This window comes from Brachionichthys hirsutus, chromosome 12 (genome assembly GCF_040956055.1).
Source record: "Brachionichthys hirsutus isolate HB-005 chromosome 12, CSIRO-AGI_Bhir_v1, whole genome shotgun sequence".
Taxonomy (NCBI): Eukaryota; Metazoa; Chordata; class Actinopteri; order Lophiiformes; family Brachionichthyidae; genus Brachionichthys; species Brachionichthys hirsutus.
The window spans coordinates 2,132,871-2,154,646 of record NC_090908.1 but is presented as its reverse complement, the minus strand read 5'-3'; the positions used below and the strand labels follow the sequence as shown (position 1 = coordinate 2,154,646).

The 21,776-nt window shown below is 49.0% G+C and overlaps 1 protein-coding gene across 1 annotated transcript in view; it reads right to left on the bottom strand.

Moving 5' to 3' along the window:
• Window positions 1–206: 206 nt before the first annotated feature.
• igsf3 (immunoglobulin superfamily, member 3) overlaps window positions 207–21,776 on the bottom strand; it is a 58,486-nt gene continuing 36,916 nt past the window's right edge. The window contains exons 3-9 of the mRNA XM_068746468.1: window positions 21,214–21,633; window positions 18,113–18,499; window positions 15,668–16,075; window positions 12,604–13,029; window positions 4,161–4,571; window positions 758–1,195; window positions 207–457 (exon numbers count right to left, since the gene is read on the bottom strand). Of these exons, the coding sequence (XP_068602569.1) occupies window positions 207–457; window positions 758–1,195; window positions 4,161–4,571; window positions 12,604–13,029; window positions 15,668–16,075; window positions 18,113–18,499; window positions 21,214–21,633 (2,741 nt within the window). The remainder of the gene's footprint in view (window positions 458–757; window positions 1,196–4,160; window positions 4,572–12,603; window positions 13,030–15,667; window positions 16,076–18,112; window positions 18,500–21,213; window positions 21,634–21,776) is intronic.

Below are 21,776 nucleotides of genomic sequence, written 5' to 3'. Positions count from 1 at the left end.
CACACCCATTCTGGTGCACACAGCCAAACACACACTGTTGTCACATAAAACAGGCAGCCACCAGGGTGGGGATGTTTAAACCGATCAGCTGATTGACTAATTCAACACAGCAGTGAATGACAGAAAGGTCTGAAGGCGGAGTCCAGATCTGCTCCCTGGAATTGTGTTGGCTGGATGAGGCAGGGGGAAAGGGGGGGGGGGCCCGCTTAGTCGACGGAGCCGGGGTGTAGGCTGAGCGCAGGCGGGTCCAGACAGGTGGGGGAGTAACTGAGGTGAGGTTCTTTAATCCACAGCAGGGGGGCGCCGTTCTTGCCTTCTTGACTCTTGCTGTGGCTGCGGCTCTTGTAACGCACAATCAGCACAGCGATGAGGAGGATGCCGAAGATGGGGAATGGGTAAAAGAAGATGAAGTAGAACAGAGAGGTGTTGGAGCACACCACAGACTGGATGGTGGATTCTGTAGAACAGAAGAAAACAGAAACGCACGTTTTTCAGATGCAAAAAAACAGAACAAAAAACGTCTTGGACAAGCCCTGAAAAGTGAGTCTTACATCATTCAAGGGTAAACTGGTCTGTTCTACACTCCTATTTCCAAGCAGAGCTTGTCTACATTATTATTTAGCATGTGTTGGTGCTTTAATGCTAAACAAGAGGTCTGTCAATCTGAACTGGGCCATCGTAAACATTCAAAGTTGACTTGCATCGTTTCCGTTTCGGCCCAAATGCCTGGAAGCTCAGAGGATTTAAGGTGACCCACCTTGTTGCACCACGTTGACCGTGGTGACCCCGGAGTTGTTGGTGGTCAGGCGGTACCATGCATTGCGGGGGTTGAGGAGCCACTCCTCTACGTGGCAGTAGTATCGACCTGCATCTGTTGGCCGTGCTCCCTGGATGGTCAGGCTGTACTGGTCAGAGGTCATCCTCCCAAACTGCAGGCGAGAGTTAGGCCCCACCCCCTCTCTTGGACTGCAATTTCCATTTCCAAAAACAGCGTCATGGCCGATGGAAAACACACATTCCCGCTTTCTCCCTTCCTCGTCCAGCTGGTCCTCGTCATCCTCATGCTCCACATACCAGGACACAGAGAAGCGGGAATCTCGGGACGACTGCGAGGGAATGCTGCAGCCTAACTGGATGGCGTCAGACTCCTCCACGGTCACATTTGAATCCAGTTCCTCCACTTGAAGTCGCACCTCTGAGAAGAAGAAGAAGAAGAAGAAAGAGGAGCAGAAAGAGCAGAGATGCATTGAAATGCAATGGATTTACAGATATTCCAGTAAATATGTTTGAATGCGTCAAGATAAATTCTTGTGATGTAAATGACAACTGCTGTCAGCCATTGGAATTTACAAATGTGCTATTAAGCAGCTAAAGTCACTTTACTTTAAACTTTTTAATAGTTGTTACGGTGAGATATTGAGGGAGACGAACCCAAAGTAAACTGATGCTCTCTGTTCCTCCTGCGTTACAATTTCTCCTCCATTGGTTTGACTAATTTCTTGAAACAGAAAGTACATTCTAAAATCTCTAGGGCTATTTGGCGAAACAGTCTTAGAGCTCACCACAGCTCACTCGTAAAAGCTCACGTCTCTCCCAACACTGTATCAAAACTAAATTCCCTTCCCGTATAAATAGAGGGGGTCCCAAAATGCACCGTCCCCTTGGCATTGTGTCACCATGACAGATGACCATTGCAGCATCCCTCATGTCCTCCTATCAGCCTGAGCCCCGTCCTTCATTGACAACGGTTGCTGTGCTCGTCTTTATTGTCGAGCTAACAGAATACAATTGTGTAGCCGCAGAGGTTTGACATCACACACTGCACTCGTTGTGCTGCGGAAACTGTACCTTTTTATTCACACACTTAAAGTAACTTCCATACATCAGAGTAAAAAGAAAATGTATACGCCGTAACATACTGTATAATAAACACGAAACCCACTGTGGCCCGGTGGCCAATAATGTCATGGCCAAGTCTTCAGTCCTGGACCAATCATGTACAGCACCTGTCAGGCAACTAAACACACTGTTTGATTGGTCGTCTGAAACTCCCTCTTCATTAGTCAAGTTCTAGTTTCAAGTTATCCAATGTTCCAAGAGATTCATGTGCGTTTTCATGGTCACAATACAGATGCTGATTCATTTTGACATTTGAACAGACTATTATGCATGTGATGCCTGTTTTAGAAGGAAAAACCATTAGACTGAGAAGTCAACACTCGATGAACAAGATCTATTCACTTGGATATTGTGCTAAACGTGTTTTCAGAATGGAATTGCAGTTTCAAGAAATTAACTAAACTAATTGAGAAAAGCTGTAAAAACACTGATGACTATTTGGACACCATCACTCTAAAGCCCTTTGCATTTATGCTCCATTAAATCCATGAAGATATAACTTTAATATGATACAGCAGAGCAATTAGGACCAATAAAATCAAAGAAACATTCAGACGTTTGCTGTTCGAGCTTCTAAAACGTGCAGATTGCGTGACTAGCTGATAGACGGGGGTCACCGGGCGTTAAACCGTTAATCAGATTAAACGCTTTTCACAGATAACCTTTAGCATTTATGCCAGGGAATCTTTTCCCGTTAATTTCAATTAATGTTACAGAATCCAAATTACTGCAAACAAGGAGAATACATGTTTTAAAACGTGCATCTATAAAGAAAAGACAGAATAAATGAGTCCCGCGGCGCTGCCCGGAGCTACAGCCAGTCGGTTAGCGTTCCAGCTGGTCAGATCCTGCCCTAAGGCCAGCATGTCTGCCCGCCTCTATTGGTATGCTGCAACCCTGCAGGGGCGGCACGACGACCCACTCCAGTTTACTCTCGCTCACATTTCAGAACGGTCAGTGCTGGCGCCCCTCTTCCCTCCAGATAAAACAGCTTTCTGGACGACTTCCTCGATCAATGCATGTTTTCACCCTTTATTGAGCATCTATGGTATTTTAATCAGCATATTCTAGTCATTTTATGTAGATGTTTATGATTCATCAAAGGTAAATAGCTCTACTGTTGTAAATAACATGCATAACATTAAAATGCAGGCCTTGAGTGAGTCTCCAAATGCAATCTGTCAGTTTTCTTTCCCAGTCCAAGTTGAAATCGAGGCCCTGCCACACAAATAACAATAAACCACACACAACTTTACAGATATTTGCATTTGTATGACTTCTGATCTGCGTCAGCTCCACGTCTGTGTAGGATGCACGCGCTTTCCTCGCCCTTTTGGCTCATGTGAGGCCGTTTCGAGCCTCATTCTGGCTGGACGGATGCCATATCAGGGATTATTCTCTGCATGATAAAGAGGACAGCTGGCAGAAGAACACTGCGCTCATAGTAGTCTGGGAAAAGTGACCTTCAGCTGGTGTCTGACTGGATTCATACAGAAAGGTTATGTGAAGGATGGATGGTTATTATTTATCTGAATCTGGGGGCATGCATGTCGACTGCAGATGAGGAGATGTGGTGGAATTTGCATCAAAAGTATTCTTTTACTGCTGGAAAATGGTCTTGTCATAAACTGGGCTGTCTATGCAAATATTTCTGAAATTAGTGGTACAAAAAAAAGCTGGTGCTTACATGACAGTTCTGGAGGACGCTCAGCTGGTAAACAAGCTTGTATGCAGATAAAACCATTAGACGCTTTAGAAACTTTTCAAACGAGACGTATGCAAGCTGCAGGAGCAGGACAAGAAAACCATGGCCTGTCTGAGAAACAGATTCATATACGATGGGTGCTGCACAGTTTGGAGAGACGCTCCAACGCAGCAGCAAAGGCAGCTCTCTCACTCCACCTGACTCTTTTTGTGCACAGAGGTCGGGGGCATAGGAAAATGAAATTCTGAGAGCAATCTGAGAGCTGGCAAAAGACATCACCTGGAGGACTTTTGTCAGCAAATGAGCTGGGAGCTCTGGGTGCAGCAGGTTTAATTAACAATGTTTATTTTCTACACTGCAGTGATAAAAAGCTAGTTGCAAAACAGAAAAAGTTTCCCTATAAAAATCAGTGCATGGATTCAGAGTCTCTTGCATGGCACATACGAGCTGGAAGGGCTTCAGCTCTGAGCAGCTCTGCTGGAAAGTCATGAGGGTGAGACACCTCGAGCAGAGCCTGAGGGAATAGACAGATGTTACAGGATCTAGACTTGCTCACCTGGCTGTCTGACCAGAACCTGCGTGAACCCGGAGGAGTCCCGGGAGAGTCGATACCAGTCTCCATCTGGATCACGCAGCCACTCCTCCACCAGGCAGTAGTACGTCCCGGAATCGCTGCTCTCTGCCTTGTTCAGGGTGAGCACATAGAGGCGGGGCGACAACCTCTCGGCCTGCACCCGCCGCCGCAGCCTCTCCTCGTCCGCGTAGGCGCCGTATTCAAAGGCCCCCGAGCGTTCAATTCTCAGCAGGAGCTCGTCGGTCTCTGACCCGGCTGCGCGCCTTACGTACCACAGCACGGCATGCTGGGAATCCTGGCTGGTCTGGGAGGAAATGGAGCAGTTGATCCTGACTCGGCTGTTCTCCAGGTAAACCTGAGACTGGTTGGTCTTCTGCACCCGCAGCTTGCTCTCTGCAAAGAACGAGGAGGGAAGGAGGGAAGGGTGAAAGGAAGGAGAGAGGGAAGACAGTCAATCCTTTGGGTGTCAGAAAATGTGAGCGCGGGTGACAGGTACACGATGTCATTTTGGTTTTGTGATAGAGAAACTGAAGATGGTTTTATTCCTGGGAGGTAGGTGGGCGGGTGTTTAAGGGAGGCGATAAAGAGGAAATGTCAGACGAATCAAAGCCGAGGGAATAGAAGGTCTGGTGGTACGTAAAAAAATAAAAAAACAGAACAGGTGAAGAAGACGGGAGTGGATAGTAAAGCACGGGTATGGATATAATTAGGTAACAGAGGAGAGAAAAGCGGGGTAGGGGGTCTGTCAGTCTGTCTGCCAGCAAGAAAAGGGAAGAAGAAATGCACTTAGAAAGTCAAGCAAGGGTAGGAAGACGGCAGATAGGAGGGGGTGGAGATGATACAGAGGTGTGACTGAGATGTCAGGAAGGAGCTGAGCGCTCCGACAGGATTGGTTACAGGGACATTGGGTCGTGGGACAGGATTAGCTGCAGGTACATCAGGTGTGACTGCTGGCAGGGCCCTGCTGTCACACGCTTGAGGGAGTGAGATTGTCTTCTTTCATGCCAGGACCGGCTGTAGTCTACACGCAACACACATGAACCGTTTGGACGTTCTGTGCTGCTCCGCGAGGAGATCGAGAGATGTTTCAAATGAATATTGGATGGTTTAGATTAGTCTGAAACTATCATACGCCGTGTTAAACAGGTGCCACACAGCTTGGCAATTTTTAATGCACCACGTATGTTTATTTATTAATTACAGTTTCAAGCCTCTTTAAAAGAAAATGGACAGATCTCGCAGAAAACATCTCAATCAGCAACGTAAGAGTACGTGTTGACCCCGCGACGAACTGGCCTGCATAGGATCATCTATTACAGAACAGAGACGGATCAATGTTTCTGATCAAAGTTCTACTTGTTCATGAATAAGGTATCAATAAAAGAGTCGTGCTTTGTCATTGATGCTGCAAGTCTGATACCAGATTAACATAACGTTTGCTGATGAGCTGCTACCGACCTTTCATTTCATGCCCTTTCTTCTGCTGTATTCTTGAAGAATCCACCATATCTCAATCTTCTGTGCTCTCCAAGCTCACGCAAAACTGACCGGCTGATTTCCTTCTTAGGCTCTCAACCAGCCTCCCAGGAAATCTCACCATTTTCCACAGATTGCTGTGTGGTGCTCAAAAATTCACCATTTGTGATTCGGCATGTTTGCACTGTACCTACTGTGCGTACGATGGCTGGCTGCACCGCCAGAACACCCAACTGTGTTTTGAACAAGCATCTGAAATTAGTCTCCATCATCGCCTCAGGACCCACAAGAGACTTCAGGAGACTTACAAGGAAGCCTGACAATCTCCCCATCTGAAATTACAGCAGAGCCCAGTGAAATCCTGGCAATCATTTTTTCCCCATGCAGGAGAATTACCTCTGAACCTCCTGAAGTGGAACCATGCGGGATTGGATTGGCACAGGACAAAGCAATTCTCAAACGTTTCCATCTGAAGATGGAATCGGCAGCCAGGAGGAAAACACCGAGGGCTGAGCATGCTACTGTATATCAGCGATACAGAAAGTCCTTTTCATAGATAAACAATGCTAATAATCCAAGCTATACTTGCTAGCATCATTGGCCGATACGAGAGCACGAGGAGAGACAAAGGGTCAAAAAATGGTGGCAGACGGACAGAAAGTGGGAAGTCAAATTGAGAAATGCTGAGTTTTTCTTAACAGAAACAACTCTCAAGTCTCTCCTCCCTCCGGGGCCGTCCTTGCTGTGAAATGTCTCAGAGATCAGCAGCTTGTCACAGCCTGAGACGTGTCTGTCCCCATCGTCCATCTCATCGCATCTGCTGACACAGGCAGTAGGAAAAGCCAAAGATTCTGCATGCCGTGCACACAGTGCAGCGGATGCCCGGTATATCGCCGAGGGCCTGCAGAGGAGAGAGCTGCAGTTCGATCATGTATCGTTAGCCAGCTTCTGTTATGTGCATTCCCTCAGCTGCAGTGAGATCACACGTTCTTCACCGCTGTGTGTCTTTAATCAGCCCCAAGGGCCCCCCCCCCACAACGTCAGATAAATCCATAACTGGAATCCCTTGTTCTTACTGCTCTGACTGCGTTAGTGTCAGTCAAGCCGGGCCCCCACTCGCATTTTGCTCAAATGCATTTCTATTTCATCCAAATTGTTTCCAACTACGTTCAAGCCGATATAAATCTGTTCCCCCGAGGCAGCGATGCGTTTCACTCGGTGTCCCTGCGGGTTAAATAGAGGCCAGTGAACGGCATGAAAACGGTGAAACAGCCTCTCGTCTGTGTCGAACAGTTGTTCGGCAACGAAGACAACAACTCCCACGATCCTGTGCTGCTTGCATCTTTTGTTTGGTATCGATTGAAAAGCCCCAGTGGCAGGAATGACATACCGTGCGTTTAAGAATTAATGTTCGCCTCTCCTTCACGACGCCGCCAGCCCGCCTCCCCCCCACGAAACCCTCCGATAACAACATGGTGTGGGAGAGATTAATTTAAGGACCCCACTTGTCTTATCTCACAGTAAAAACAAAGAGCAGACTCAATTAAACAAGGCAAGATGCTTTTGGTGGCACGATTAAATTACCTTTAATTAATGGCCTAATTATGTCCCTGCAAAGTGTGTGTGAAAAAAATATTTTATGAGGCAGAATGATATGAGCTGAACCGAGTGTCTCTTTAACAACTTGGCATACTTGTGTTTTCATGCAACATCACTACAGTACACACAAATCCACACACCGCAGCCACTAATTGGCCCATTGAATCCACGGCTCCCCACCCAAGTGTGCTGGATTTGCTTCGTTCAATAGCTATACAGGAACAGAAGACTTGAGACCAAGCGTTTTCTTCTTTCCTCTTATTTATCAGCGGAGGTAAGTACACAAAGGAAATGAGCAGCAGCCCGGTTGTGATAAGGAGAGGAAACAGCAAAGTGGAACCCAAAGCCCAGAAGCCTCGGCACAAAACGGCTGTTTGTGAAGCCAAGCAGATGAAAACGAGTCCAGCTGGAGGACGACACCGAGACGCGTCGGCAGACATGCCACACATAAGCACATGAAACAATATAGGATCACTTCAAAGGGGCGCAGGAAGTGCTGGGACGAGTGTTGATCAAAGAGAGGCTCCATGTTCCCTCCTTCCTGCTGCAGGTGAAGCCTTTTAATACGAGACGGGACGAAACGTCGGTCTCATTTCCCTTTCATCGCCGTCTTTGTTTTGATCGGTCGTCACCTCTTCACCCCCCCGGTCACCGTTGACGATATTTGTCTCTCCTGATCACACTCTTCCTAATCACCTAACACAAACCGGAATATTTAGCAGGCTCACCTGGGATCTCATGAATATTAATGATGCCTAAATGAAGTGGAAACACAAGGGCTGCTGGTGGGTTCTCTGATATTTCTTTTGGTCCTTTGAAAGTCGAGTGGAATACATGCTTAATGTCCACTGGACCACGTCTCCTTTCTGATGAAGAAAGCCAGAGTGGCCAAGAGATTAGGAGAGACATAAAACGATGAAGACGAGTAGAGAGGTAGACTCACAAAGGAGGATTTGTTTTAAAGAATACAGGATGAGAGTAAAAGAGGAGATTTCAGCAAACTAAACAGATATTCGCAAACACCTACTAAAAGAGAGTGGGGGGGGGGGGGGGGGTGAGAATGAGTTCGCAGGAGGAAGAGAACCTGGTGCAGATGAGAGAAATGTAAAAGACGGAAAGTGTGAACATTCTCCTGGGGGAATTTCTGAAAGCTGCAGAGGGCTTAGTCTTAACGGCTGCCTGCTCCGCCTTCGCCTTCGCATTAGCACAGCCAGGGCCAAACCCCCCCCCCCCCAGCATGAGCGAGGGCCCTGATCCCCAGCTGAACAACTTACTGTGGCTTTCTGCACTGACTACACAAAGACGCACACACCCTGCCCGTCTGGACCTCCATCGCTGGGGGAGCACGGATCAGAGGGATGGGGTTCCCCTGAGTGAAGAGTGGCTCCTCTGCCAAACCGGGGGCCTAATTTCTATGCTAATGACTGCTATGCATCTATGATCCCATTGTGTCAGAGGGAAATTACAACTCCTCGTTCATCCCCTTTCCCAACTCTCCCTCCGATATCATTAAGTCTGGGCTAATTACGGGGAACTTTGCTCACAGCGGCAGCCACGAGCAAATCCAAACAGAGCAGCCGCTCTCTATACATACTCCATTTCTCCTTCATCACTTCACACAGCCCTGCATTTCCCCTCTTCCTCCCTGCCCGACAGCGACGAGGTCGTGCAGGCCGGCCGGACATGAGGGGGCGCAGGGGGGGGGGGGGGCAGGAGGTCAGGAGACGGGAACGCTGGTAGATTAATGGCCCGAAAGAAACAGATTGGAGAACATAAAGACAAACAAACCGCTTGTGTGTGGGTGTGTGTGTGTGTCTGTGTGTGTGTGTGAGTGTGTGTGTGCTTGAAATGACCGACCAATAAGCATAAAACACATTATGCTCATTAAAGCACAGAGAACAGTGGGAGCTCAGATATTACACGCTAGAGGCTGGTGTGTGTGTGTGTGTGGGAGTGTGTGTGTGTCTGCATTCAGGAGGCAGCACTGCTGAGCCTCTCCTGCTCTGCTCTTATACTATTAGCCGCTGATTTACATGGGGAGCGGCGGCACTGTAGCTAGCTCTGAGTTACGACTTCAATTACACCTGCGCGTGCACACACGCGCACGCACGTGCACGCACAGGTACTTAAGAGAGATTGAAGGACACAACACAGAGAAGCGCTCATTGTGTCTGCGGGTTTGGCTGAACAAGGAATCGAGGCCTCGATTGGATTGGGTTTAAACAGAGAAATGTTCCCGTGCTCTTCCTCGGGAAAGAATAAGGGTGGATGAGGATGAGGATGACAAGGGCAGGAAAGCCCGACCTTGAATGCCTCAAACAGGCACGATGAATCAAAAGTCTTCTATGGAATGATTTTCTGTTCCAGCGCGCCCCTCAGAGGCTCCCCATTTATCACCCACGATGACCCTTTGTGTTCACACGCGTGTGCAACAGAGGGAAACGCGGCCAGCGCCGTCTGACCACTGTTTGTCTGCACACCGTACGAGCTGCAGGAGACAGACCAACAATGGTGAAGGAGCTGTTGGAGGAGAAATGTAAACATAATAGAGAGAATTACGAGGAGGAAGAGGGAAGCAGGGAATTATAAAATATTGAAAAATCACAAGAGTGAGAAAGAAAAACCGGGGGCGTGCGAGGAAGGGAAACATGCAGCTAAGTGCGAGTCGAGGGGAACGCAGACATTCAAAGAGACTTATGGGAAGAGCTTGAACAAATTCTGGAAGAGCCGAGATGGAGCGGGAGGGAGAAAGGAGGGCACGAGTGTGATAAGCAGGACCCTAATGAAGACGGGCAGCCCCCCCCCCCCCCATCCACATCCCGATCACCACAGCGGTGCCACTGCCATCAATGCAGGACGGGTGGCAAGCACTTCACTGGCATGAAAGGAGAGCACAAGCAGCATCTGCTCGTGCCAGCCCATATTAAATGGGAATACACCCTGAAGAAGAAGAGAACGAGAGAACGACGAGGCACGCATGATGAAGTAGGAAGCATATATCCTCTAACTCAAAGCGGAACCACGAGAGAGCAAAACAAGAGACGAAGACAAGAGGATCCATCCCTTCGTTGTGATGTTTGATCATGTGAGCAAAAGGTAGCCAGCCAGGCGTAGGTGTGCACGGAGAGATGGGAAAATCTCCCCTTCCTCTTCATCATCATCATTCCAACTCAGCCCATAACCAGATGGTCTTAATATCCCACTTCTCATGTCAGACACACGCACATAAAGCACGCACACGCAGAAACGATGAGAACACATCTTATCCCCAAACCATCATTAATCTAAACTCTGGCTCCATTAGGGAAGATTCACTATAATTAGTTTTGTGTGTTTCCTCTGCATGTGTGTGTGCAGCTCGAGTTATGAGTCGATATTAGATTGTGTCGTAGAGACTGAGGCTTCCCTGGTGATCTGCCATGCTGAACATGTGTTTCCCATTATTGCATTTCAGACAGAGACAGAGAGAAAAGTTAATCAGGTGAAATCCAATATTACCGCACGTGGCGTTGTGCACCTGTTTGTGTGTTTTGGGCGAGGGCTGATATTGAATTGTTTTATGCTATTAGGAAAACACACTTTTGCTGTGCATGGCATCCTTGGTGTGTACATGGGCGTAATGGTTTGTGTACTCGTGTGTGCATGGAGCCTGTGGTGGATCATTATGGCCCTGCTGGTGCCCCAACACGGGACGTAAAAACATTACAGGTGGGTGCAGATACGGCGTGGACTCCCCGGTTATGACCCGTGGGACTCGCTCGGGCATTGAGCGGCTAATGTATTTCTGGAACAGGAAGTGGGCCGGGCCTGGCCTGGCCTGCAGGCGCCCAGCTCGTTTACTGGAATCATCTCGCTGACCAGCTGGCTGCTTCTGTATCAGTCCATTCAACTTATCTCAGATGCATGGCGGTTGGATCGACGGCTAGTTTTCCCTCCATGCTTTTGGGTTAGGGTTAGGGTTAGGGTTAGGGTTAGGGTTGCTCACACCTTATTACCCCCCCCCCCCCTCGTTCAAATTTGACACCTCTGAGAGGATGTGAAAATGGTCCCACATTTAACCAGCAGCGGTTAACATTTAGAGAACCAGGCGAGGCAGGAACAGATGTCCTGCATTCTGATAAATGAATCATCCGTCTAATGAAGGGTTAGGGTTAGGGTTAGGGTAAGGTAATGAACCTTAAACCCCCGTAAAAAGGCAGGATGTGGAGGAGACGAGCGCCGCATGAAAAGGACCCGAGCCAGATTCAGCTTCCAATTAGACAAAGGACTCGCCCCCCCCCCAGTCAGCGTGCCCTCACGCAGAATGATTGTAGCGCTGTGGCCACCGACTGGCTCTTCTGCTGATGGCATCACCACCAAAGATGCTGCCAGTAAATGGAGTGGGAGGAGCTTCCAACATGAATTCCCCTGCGAAATGTCAGGCTGTGCGGTGGAGACTTTTGTAGTTAAGGGTAAACAATGTAAACGGAGCATCAGGGAGGAGGTAAACGAGCGTTCAGGAAGACGAGTGGATTTCCAAATGGGCACTGAAGGGCCCAGAGATGCTGCGTTCTGCCTGAACGGGTAAGGTCAGAACACATTCAGTCAAGTAAGTGTGTGTGTGTGTGTGTGTGTGGGGGGGGCGTTCATGGCTGGCATCGGTACGCGGATCAATATCAACAGGGAAGGAGACACAACACACACATTCCACTGGCCAACTCTGAAAGTGTTATTGATCAGCGCAGTTCTTAACGCAGTATCATTCTTATCCTCACCTGAACATCGGAGAGACTGAACACTCGCACATATTTATCCATGTGCTGGTGAAGACCACAAAAATAACAACACAGAGAAAAGCAGTCGTTTCTCATCCCACCCAAACACCTCTGGAATCTTCATCCGGACCGCCGTGGTGTTTCGGATGAATATTTACCTTGGGCACCTTCACCTGAGTAAAGCTGTAATGTACACTGTGTGTGTGTGTGTGTATCCACGCTTGTCGTTTCTGCTCAGCCACTAATTGGGCTGTGTGTGCTCAGACAGCCAATGAGAGCCGCGTAGACGGTTTAATGCCTCCGCTGAGGAAAAAGGTTCAAGGACAGATCACTGTCGCTGTCTTTAACACTCTCTCATCTTCTGTCTCCATCCTCCGCTCTCCAACTCTTTTTCACTTTGCTTTCACTTCCTGTGGGATACTGAGCAATCTATTCTATGTGCTCCATTAGGAGACCCCACGCTGCCCTGCACACACACACACACACACTCCAATTAGAGGCTAAAGCTTGGTGTGTTTGTGTGCGTCTGTCCCTGTTTGTGCTCTGGTCTGTGTCGATTCCACTTCGCCGTGTGGCATGCAGCGTTGGGACTTTACCTGGCTGTAGGACGCTGATCCCGAGCAGGTTGGAGGTGCGGTTGGCTACTCTGCTCCAGCTGCTGTCGTGGTTCTTCCTCCACAGGATGGCAGTGCATTGGTATTTACCAGCCTCGCGACGCCCTGCCCGGGTCACAGACAGCCTGAAGTTGGTGTTGGAGTGGGATCGGTCCACGGTGGTGCGGGTTCCCAGCCCCAGGAGCGTCTCCCCCCACTGCAGCGTGCCCTCTCGAGTGAAAGTCACCAGTTCCTTGAATCCTCCCTGCTCCGTACCGTCAGCGCCTGTGCCGGCCGGCATGAAGCGCCAAGTGACGGAGGCGGGGACACGAGGGTTGTGACGGGGCTTGACCAGGCACAGGAGGTCAAAAGAGTCGCCGAAGTTAATGGATGGTGTTCGTGACGAGGCCGACACCATGAAGGAGGATTCTAGGCAGTGGAGAAAAAGGAAAGGATGTCAAATGACCTTTTTATCTGACTAATGACGAACCCATCAAACACAGATTAATACCACAACACGGCCTGCTGTAGAGTTTGGCTTCCCTTTAGGTGTATTCACTCTGGCTGAAAGAAAAACCTCTTAAAAACCTTCTATTACCAATTCTTTTTTTTTTTTTAAGTCTATATTCTTTTGTAATTTTGCCTCTAATAACAGCTTTGGATTCCTATCAAACAACCCTTTTTGTGTTACTTTACTTTGGTCTCAAAGAATAATGACAGGTCTGCTGAGAGAGGTCAGCAAAGGTCGATCAAACGCTTCGTCCCGCAGCAAAAGCAACGCCGACGAGGTAGGCGGAGGACGGCTGCGTCCTCCGCCTACCTCGTCTGCGTTTGTCTGCAATTAAATCCGTACAACATTAAATGTGATGCATTTATAATGGTGTCAATGGAAATGACCCTGCTGGTAAAAAGCTCATAATCTCTGCAAGAATCTCTCTCAGCTGAAAGACTGCAGTTTCACTGATGCGTGTGCATTCGTATGGCCGCGCTACCTTATGCCTGTGTGAAAATGCACTTGATGATGCAACAAAGATAACCCAGGGGAGAGATTTCCACTCAGCACGGATGTTCGCCACTCAACTCCTTGCCAAATCTAAACTATCCTCATTAGGCTGAAAACATTCACCCAACTCCCCACATTATTGCCAAGATACGTCTACATCGGAGGGAATGGGAGCCGAGAGTCAGGGGGAGATGGAGAGAGATGAGATTAAAAAGTCCCTTAAATAAAAGGGCCCTTCTGTGCCTATTTCAGAGCATTTAAATGAATTTGAATGATTGAGTTCCAATATTAGAAAGACACAAAGACAGAGGCTGGTGGACGGGAGGGATGCTGACGAAGCCTGATTTCAGAGTTCATTTCCTTGAGACTTTGCAGATTTCTCCATTATGTTCCTGTCGCTTCCTCTCCGTCATCCAGACTCTGTCTCCCTCCGACAGGCATTGCCCCCCCCCCCCCCCCCCCCGGTGTCCTTCATGGCGTGGAATCGATGACTTTCTGTCCAGACTCGGCTCCTGCTGGGACTGCCGCCCAGGGCCATAATTCTCCAACAGACGATAACTCTCCTCTCGTACGCCATCTCTTATCTGGGCCCCTCCTCCATTCATCCATCCTTTTTCCTCATTGGCTGACCGTGACAGAAAAGAGGATTGCAACGCTGATCTCTTTACCCATACAACTCTGTCTTGTTATTTTTGTGAATTAACATGGATGAGCTGTTTTCATTCACTGTACGAGATGCATGAGGTTGAATGGGAGACTTGGAATCACTCGCCACCTCAGGCACCCTTAGAGCCGTGAGCCAATTATCTGGAATGAACCCTCACCACCCAGCATCATGGCAGCCCCCCCCCCCCGATCCGGCCAGGAGGTCCATACCGGAAGAGTCTATGAACTAGACTGAACATATATAATGTCTTGTAGTCTGTAGACTGGTTCGCCAAAGACGACTCGCCGGTGTGAAGCCCAATCATGGCTCGGGTCTCATAAGGAAACTGAGGCGGTTTGCTTTTGAAATCTTTTAGATGCTATAACCCAACGAGCGAGACAACAAGCTGTCCAGTTTTCTGTCTGTGTGGCAGGTTTGGACTTCATGAAAGCAAAGTCGAAAGATAAATTAAGTCAAAAACAAATCCGAGATTAGTTGGAATTCATAAATTGACCATCGCACAACAACACACATTCAGAAGATCCTTTGATCAACACACTCGGGGGGGGCAACAATGTCGGACAACAAATCTACCGACAAGCAGATTCAGAATTTGCCTCCTGATTTGCATAATAAGTTCCTCAAACTAATGTTTTTGTTGTTGCCCGAACAAATAGCCACTTAAAGACTGACATTTCTCGTCTTGGAGCTCGTTTTAAGTGTGTGTTTGTGTCTGTGTGTGTGTGTGTGTGTCTGTGTTGCTCCGCTCCAGTGGTTTCCTCCTGCTGCACGGAGGATGTTCAGCTTCACGCAGCTCTCTCAGAGTGGACCCACACTTTCCTGTGAAACACGCTGCTGCTGGATTTCCATTCTAATAATTCTGTCTTAGTGTGTGTGTGTGTGTGTGTGTGCCACTCTGTAATGAGGTGTCATGGCAGCACTGAATGTGACTGCTGCTGGGTGGTGTGAAAGTGTGTGAGTGTGTGTGTGTGTCATAATAGCTCGTTCCCCTGAGCGGTGCATGAATAAACCATGGTGTGTGTGTTCTACGACGCAGCCTTCATGCCCTGCCTGCCCCGTTCACCAGACTTTAGCAAATCACAAACCATACGTCTCACTGGGTTCTCTCTTTTGCACCTGCATCTTTAGCAAGTTATCAGAATTTTACCACATTCCACTGACGTGTTCAGAGGCAGATGCAGATTTTTAATCACTTTTTCTCCATCTTTAAAATAGTGTGAGTCACTGGCTTTTGATATTTTACCAATATCATGGGGAAAAAAGACACACCCAGACATAGAAAACTCACATTGTCATAGAGAACCACCCTGCAGGTTAATACATCCTTCACACGTTCACATTTGTACTCCATCCAGCAGGAGGGGCCGCAGCTGCTAAATGTCGAGACGGAATCTTACCAACGGTCTTGACGGCCGCTGCCTTGGTGGCCGACTTCTCTCCTATCTTCTCCCAGTTCAGCTCCAGCCCAGCCCCAGTTTGAAGCCACTCGGTGACCGTGCAGCGGTACTGGCCCTCATCCCCAGGTAAGGCGTTATACAGGGACAGCGTGAACGCGTCGCCCCGCACCTTCTCCACGCGTATCTCCCCGTAGCTGGCGCGCTCGCTGTAGTGTGGACTGTGCCAAACGGTGCCATCTCGATCCACGGAAGCCACTTCCTGGGCCGGCCCAGTGGCCTGCTTGTCTGTCCACAGCCACGTAGCGGACAGGGGGCCGGTGGCGGCGTGGACGAAGCAGGTAAGCTGGATCACATCACCCTCTAGGACCTCGGAGGAGTTGCTGGACAATGCCACGGTGATGTTGCTCTCTAAGAGGAAATAGAGGGACGGCCATAGAAGTGAGCAGGAGAAGAGATAAAACACAAAACGGAGTGGAGAAAAAGTTACTCAGCTCAACTCCACATCCTGGAGAAAGCAAAATCTCACTTTGAGAGTCCAGTACCGGAGGCTGGGGGCAATAAAACAAATCGCTGAGTCTTCTCCCCGGAGTATAAGCAGTGGTGCGCGAGTGTGAGTGTGTGAGAGGGCAATAGAGCGGTTTGGTGACTGGCCTCGGGCACATCGGTGGTGCAGCCAGTGCAGGAGGCCATCCTGATGTTGTGAGTGGTCTCAGACTCTCTTTCTGAAACCTGTGTGGCTTTTTCACCAAATCCACATGGGAACGCCAAAGAGCGAAGATCACAGGGCTCAGTGGCACTTCAGAAGCAGAGCAGGATGAAACGTCCTTACTGGCCCTTCTGCTCTGTTTTCCTACTTTGACTCATCGCTTCACCGTGCATCAAACATCACGGCGCTGTGGCCGACCCAGAAGCGCTCTCAGCTCTGCGGGGGCCAGGGCTGATGTCCCCCGGGGCTGTGGCTTAAGGTTTCTCCCTTCCTTTCGGATCTTCCCTCAGGCCAGGCTTCGCTGCGTCTCCCTCAGCTTGCCAGTCCTCCTAATGAGGACAAGCTCTCTGTGAATATGGAATAAACTGGCTGCTCACTTCCATCACGCCCAAATGAACAAAGGGTAAAGCCTCCATCCCTTTCCTCTTCCTCACTCTATTTCATTGCAACAGCATCAAAGTTGCTTTTTTTCCTTCTATAGCCAAGAGTATACTGAAGTTGATCACTTTCAGAGACATAAAGAGGATTATTAGAGGGTTGTGTGTCATTTATATTAAAGTCATTGTGTGTAATTGCACCACATTTACATCATGGCACTTCTTCCTACCTGTGTCGTCGTCCTTTCTGCCCGTATATCTCCGTCTCCTTTCCTCTTTGGGACGGTAAACTCATCCATCACCTTTGATTTGCCAGAAGCACTCTGCTTCTGGTTGGTTTTCCTTTGCCATCACCTCTGACTGATCAGCTTTAACCCCTATTAGAAACTCTCTCCATACCCCCCCCCCCCGCCAATTATAGTGATGAAGCGCAGCTTAAAATGTTGTGCATGTTTGCACCTTAGAGACGGTGGGCATGCAAGGCCAGTTTGTTAATGAAGTACGTGTCCACCTGATCATAACTTCTGTGTTTCATGTGCGTTCTCCTCCAATAACTGCGGCCATTATCCTGTGTAAACCCTATAAACAGTATTTATGGGCATTAAGGTCTTTTGTTGGGAAAACAAAGCCTCCCATGCAGAGATGCTCCCTGCAGACCGCTTCTGGCTGGAAACCTTTGTTTGGGGCTTATTTAGCGGTGGGGTGCAGAGCGGTCAGGAGACGGTAACGTCAGCGGAGAGGAGATATTGCTCTGTTGGTAGCAGCTCCGCATTTGGAGACAGGCAGGAGTGATGAACGGATGACCACACAGGCAGGAGGATGTTTTTTAGCGCTACCGCCAAGATGAAGAGAAAAATCAGTGACTGCTGAGCAGGCTTTTAAAAGGTTGTCTGACACCACCCCACCAGACGCCCCTGTTTAACCCATCTGAAGGGGTCCATCTCCAGCCGAAGCCATTCATTTAACCTGAGGGACCACTTAGAGGGCCACTGAGCTTTTCTTTTCTTCATCCATGCTTTAATTCCATGGCTGTGAGCTCAGCCGTCCTGAGTCTGGTCCCTTTTGCTCGCCATTATCCTGCTATACTATACTATACTATACTATAGTACTATACTATAGTATAGTATAGTGTAGTATAGTATTACCCTCCAACCCAGGTAAGCCAAGGCAATGGGCAGGACCACAAAGCTGCCTTACCGAGCCTTGAGCCTAAATGATCATTTCTCCTCTTACTCAGTAAACAATAGACACCGTGCTGCTACAGGCAGAACCTGGCGGGGAGCCCTGCATGACATCCAATACTGCCTATATGAAGATAAAATTAACCTGAGCCGGCGGCGTCCTGGTCGGATCATTACTCACTGAGCGGCTGGACGGTGATCTGGACGTTGCGCGACCTCTTGCTGCGGTCGATGAAGTCTCCAGTGGGCGTCTTCTCCCGCTCCGTCACGCGGCAGATGTATTTCCCCGCGTCCTCCGGGTGGAGGTGCTGCAGCTTGAGCAGGTGGACGTTGGGGCCCTCCTTACGTACCGTCATCTGACCGGCTGCCTCGCGGGCGACGTAATCGGGGCCCAGGAGAGGCACGGCACTCGGGCCCACCACGGCCACCGGTGAGCTGCTGAAGACCCACGACACCGAGAAGAAACGCTCGGGCACATTCTGGGCCTCGATGGCGCAGCGAAGCTCCAGCGACTCACCGGCCGTGAAGGACCGTCGCTCGGTGCTCACCTGGATGCTGAAGTCCCGATCTGAGTGAAAAGGGCGGGGAAGAGGAAAAAAAAGAATGCTTCGAGTAATGTTTAGTGTCAGGTGGGTTCACAAAGCGGTGCCGCTTGTGAAACGAAACTCCCTCCTGGGAGGATTGCACATCATGCGATGGGAATTTGATCTATTCTATTTAAAGCTGCAGCTGCGTTTAGATTTCTTGGGAGAAAATGGCATTCATTACATTACCTGTAAACCTGTTTTCTCAAGTTTAAACAAGTCTGTCTAAATATATATGACGATGCTGTTTTCTTAATATCCACAGGAGGCTGAATGTTAAAACAGCGAGAGAACGGAGATGGAAGTGTGGGGCGAATGCAGATGGTGTTTGAGGTAGATAAGGAAGAGTGGAGCAATAAAATGGCATCAATTAGTGCCAAAGGGAAAATTGAGGGGGGGGGGGGGGTCGCAGAGTGCATCATTCCACTCAAATGCTGATCTTTCAGAAAAGCGCTGCTCTCCCCCCCCCCCCCCCCCCGGTTTCACCTCTGCAATAAATAAAAACAAACAAACAAACATCTAATTAAAATTCTCTTCAGCAGTCTGAGACCGAGTCAGACGCTCTCCTCCCCTCCTGCACAGTCTCAGCCACGACCGTCAGCGTAAACACCGCTGGTGCTCGCCAGACGATGCATGTCATCTGTGCACGTGCAGCTGCGTTTGCATGCATGCGTCCAGCTGCTTGTGCCCTTTTTATTTGCTGCGTTTATTTCCAGATGATGAGCATGGCATGCATCAAAGACGAGCGCTCTGCCTCGCAGAGAGGTGGTCGCCCCGAGCTGTAATTACAAAGACTTTAAACCGACTTCCTGGGAAAAGGGAGAGGGGGTGTAGTTTACACAGATAATGGTCCACAAAAGGAACATCTTTCCATTGTAGATTGTGTGTCGTTTTTACCTCTGGCTATGTTTTTACTTCTAACCAGTGGTTGGTTAGTTTGTTTGTTAGCAAATAAAAAAATGCACGATGGAGATGAGGGATTGGTCAGAGCCAGGAAAAAAAGTCTGAAAATTTAGGAGTAGATCTGGATAAAAGGGAACCTGAAAATAAATAACATGAAAGACTCCTGATTTATTTTTGAATGGGCATTTAAAAGAAAAATCCTTGGACTTATTTCCACAGAACTTTGCTAAGCTAATGCTGCGGTAGGTCACACAGCAGGCTGCAGCCTAAATGATCAACTTTCTGTTCCTGCAAGATATTTAAATGTGATTAAACAATGAAGTTAGCAGAAGACAGAAATTTCCATCACTCAGCAAGGAGCTCCGGAAGAGTCCGGTTGTGAGGAAGCAGAATCCCAAGATGAAAAATAATCAGGTCTGGCATGCATCAATGTTTAGAGTTAATTAAGAAAAAGAAAAGAGTATTACATGCAAGCAGCAGGAGGTGAAAGGAGGTGAAGGAGAGAGAAAAAATCAGTGACTGCAGGGAAGGAGGCGAGATGCGAGGGAAAGGAGGATGAGTGACAAAGTGACAGAAAGGGAGAAATGATAAAAAGCGAGAGTGAAAGCTCCATTAGGATTCTGTCCATCGCGTCGCTCTCCGTCGCTGGAGCTGTGATTAGCCTACGATGGGGGCTATCTTGAGATCCACTCCATCTTTTATAACAAGCAGCTAATGGAGGAGCTGCTCCTTTCCAAAAGTCTCTCTGTCAAATATGAAGATGAACAGATGCAACTCCAGGAGCGATCCCTGAGGAATACCACCGGTGCCCTCGCTGTGAATCCATGAACTAGAGACGTCAAAATGAATGCACGTTGATGCTGAACGTCTACTAAACGTCTAGAACTTCCTTCCAGGGCTACAAACAACTCTGTTGTATTCTTCTTGTCACAAGACAATACCTCCATCCATTATGACCGAGGAGAGAGAGAGAGAGGAGGAGCGCTGAGAGGAGGGCTCTATTGTCTCTTCCCTGAAGTGGCGCCAGCTCCTCTGACAAACCCGCTTCACATCCTCCTCTTTTCCTCGGCGCGCTATCAGGCTCGACCGAGCTGCATGTGGTCAGAGCGGATCTGATGCTTAAATGATTTACTGACGTGCCACTTTGTCTGCCTTCGAAAATGAGCTCATATCAAAGCAGCTCATTGGCCAGTTCCGAGGACGCATACAAGGAGTTTCTTCATGAATGCGGGATGTGGCTGAGCGTGTGACGGGATGGGGTCGGTGGGGAGGTTAAAGCGTGTGTGAAGCCGTCTTTGTGTCTGCCGCTTCACCTCCGACCGCTTGTTAGATCATCATCACCCCAGGCCTTCCGCTCGCCCCCTTTCTTTTTCTCTCCCCAGTTGGAATCTCCCTTCCTCCCTTCGCTTAGACACTCTCCTCCTTTAGAGCCGGCAGCCGCACTAAAGCAGCATGGCTTCTCCTGCTAATGCAAAAACTAGACGAGCACGAGGGAAACGTCTTTTGGCTTCTGATCTCTGGGCCACTCGTTTATGGGGAAAACGAAACTATGGAATCCTTTCGCCTCCCGTGACAAACGTTACCCATCAAGCAGACGTGTCGGGTCTGTGGAGGTCTGGTCGAGCCCTTTTTAGTAAGCTAATGAGCTTACGCTGAGATACTGATCAGCAATTCCAGAAAGCTGGAACGCATTCTTGTGTTTATCCGTCAAAAGGACAAGCGGAGGGAGCTCAACTGGCATTTTCACTCACCCCGTATCAACCTTCACAGAACCCCCCCCCCCCTTTTCACTCACCAGTAGGCTGAATGCGGAGCTGAGTCTTGTCGCTCTGCTTGCGGGTCATAGCAAACCAGCTGCCATCGGTGTCCTGAATCCACTCGGCAGCCTGGCAGTAAAGCAGGCCCTGGTCCACCGGCTGCAGCTTGTGGATCGTCAGCCTGTAGGACGTGGCGCTGGTCTTATCCAGCCTCAGGTCCCCCGCCGCCATCCTCTGTCTGTACGGCCCCCCGGAGCGCAGAACAAAGTCCCTAGACAGGGTGACCAGTTCCTGAGGCGAGGCAGTCGCGTCCTCTGGAGAGCGCAGGTACCAGCCCACCGATAGGTGAGTGTGCTGCACGGTGGTCCGCGACACCTCGCAGGTCAGCTGCAGCGTGTCGCCCTCCACCTTGGACAGAGTCTGGGCTGGAGCCGTCACCGTTAACGAGTCAGCGACGACTACAGACATAAAAGCACAGAAGAAGAGGACAGAGAATTAGCACGCAGTTTAAGGAGGCTAAATAAGGACTCGTTGCAGAACATTAAACAAAATGATTTTTATTTTACTTTAGGAAACAACTGTAATCTTGTTACTGTTACAT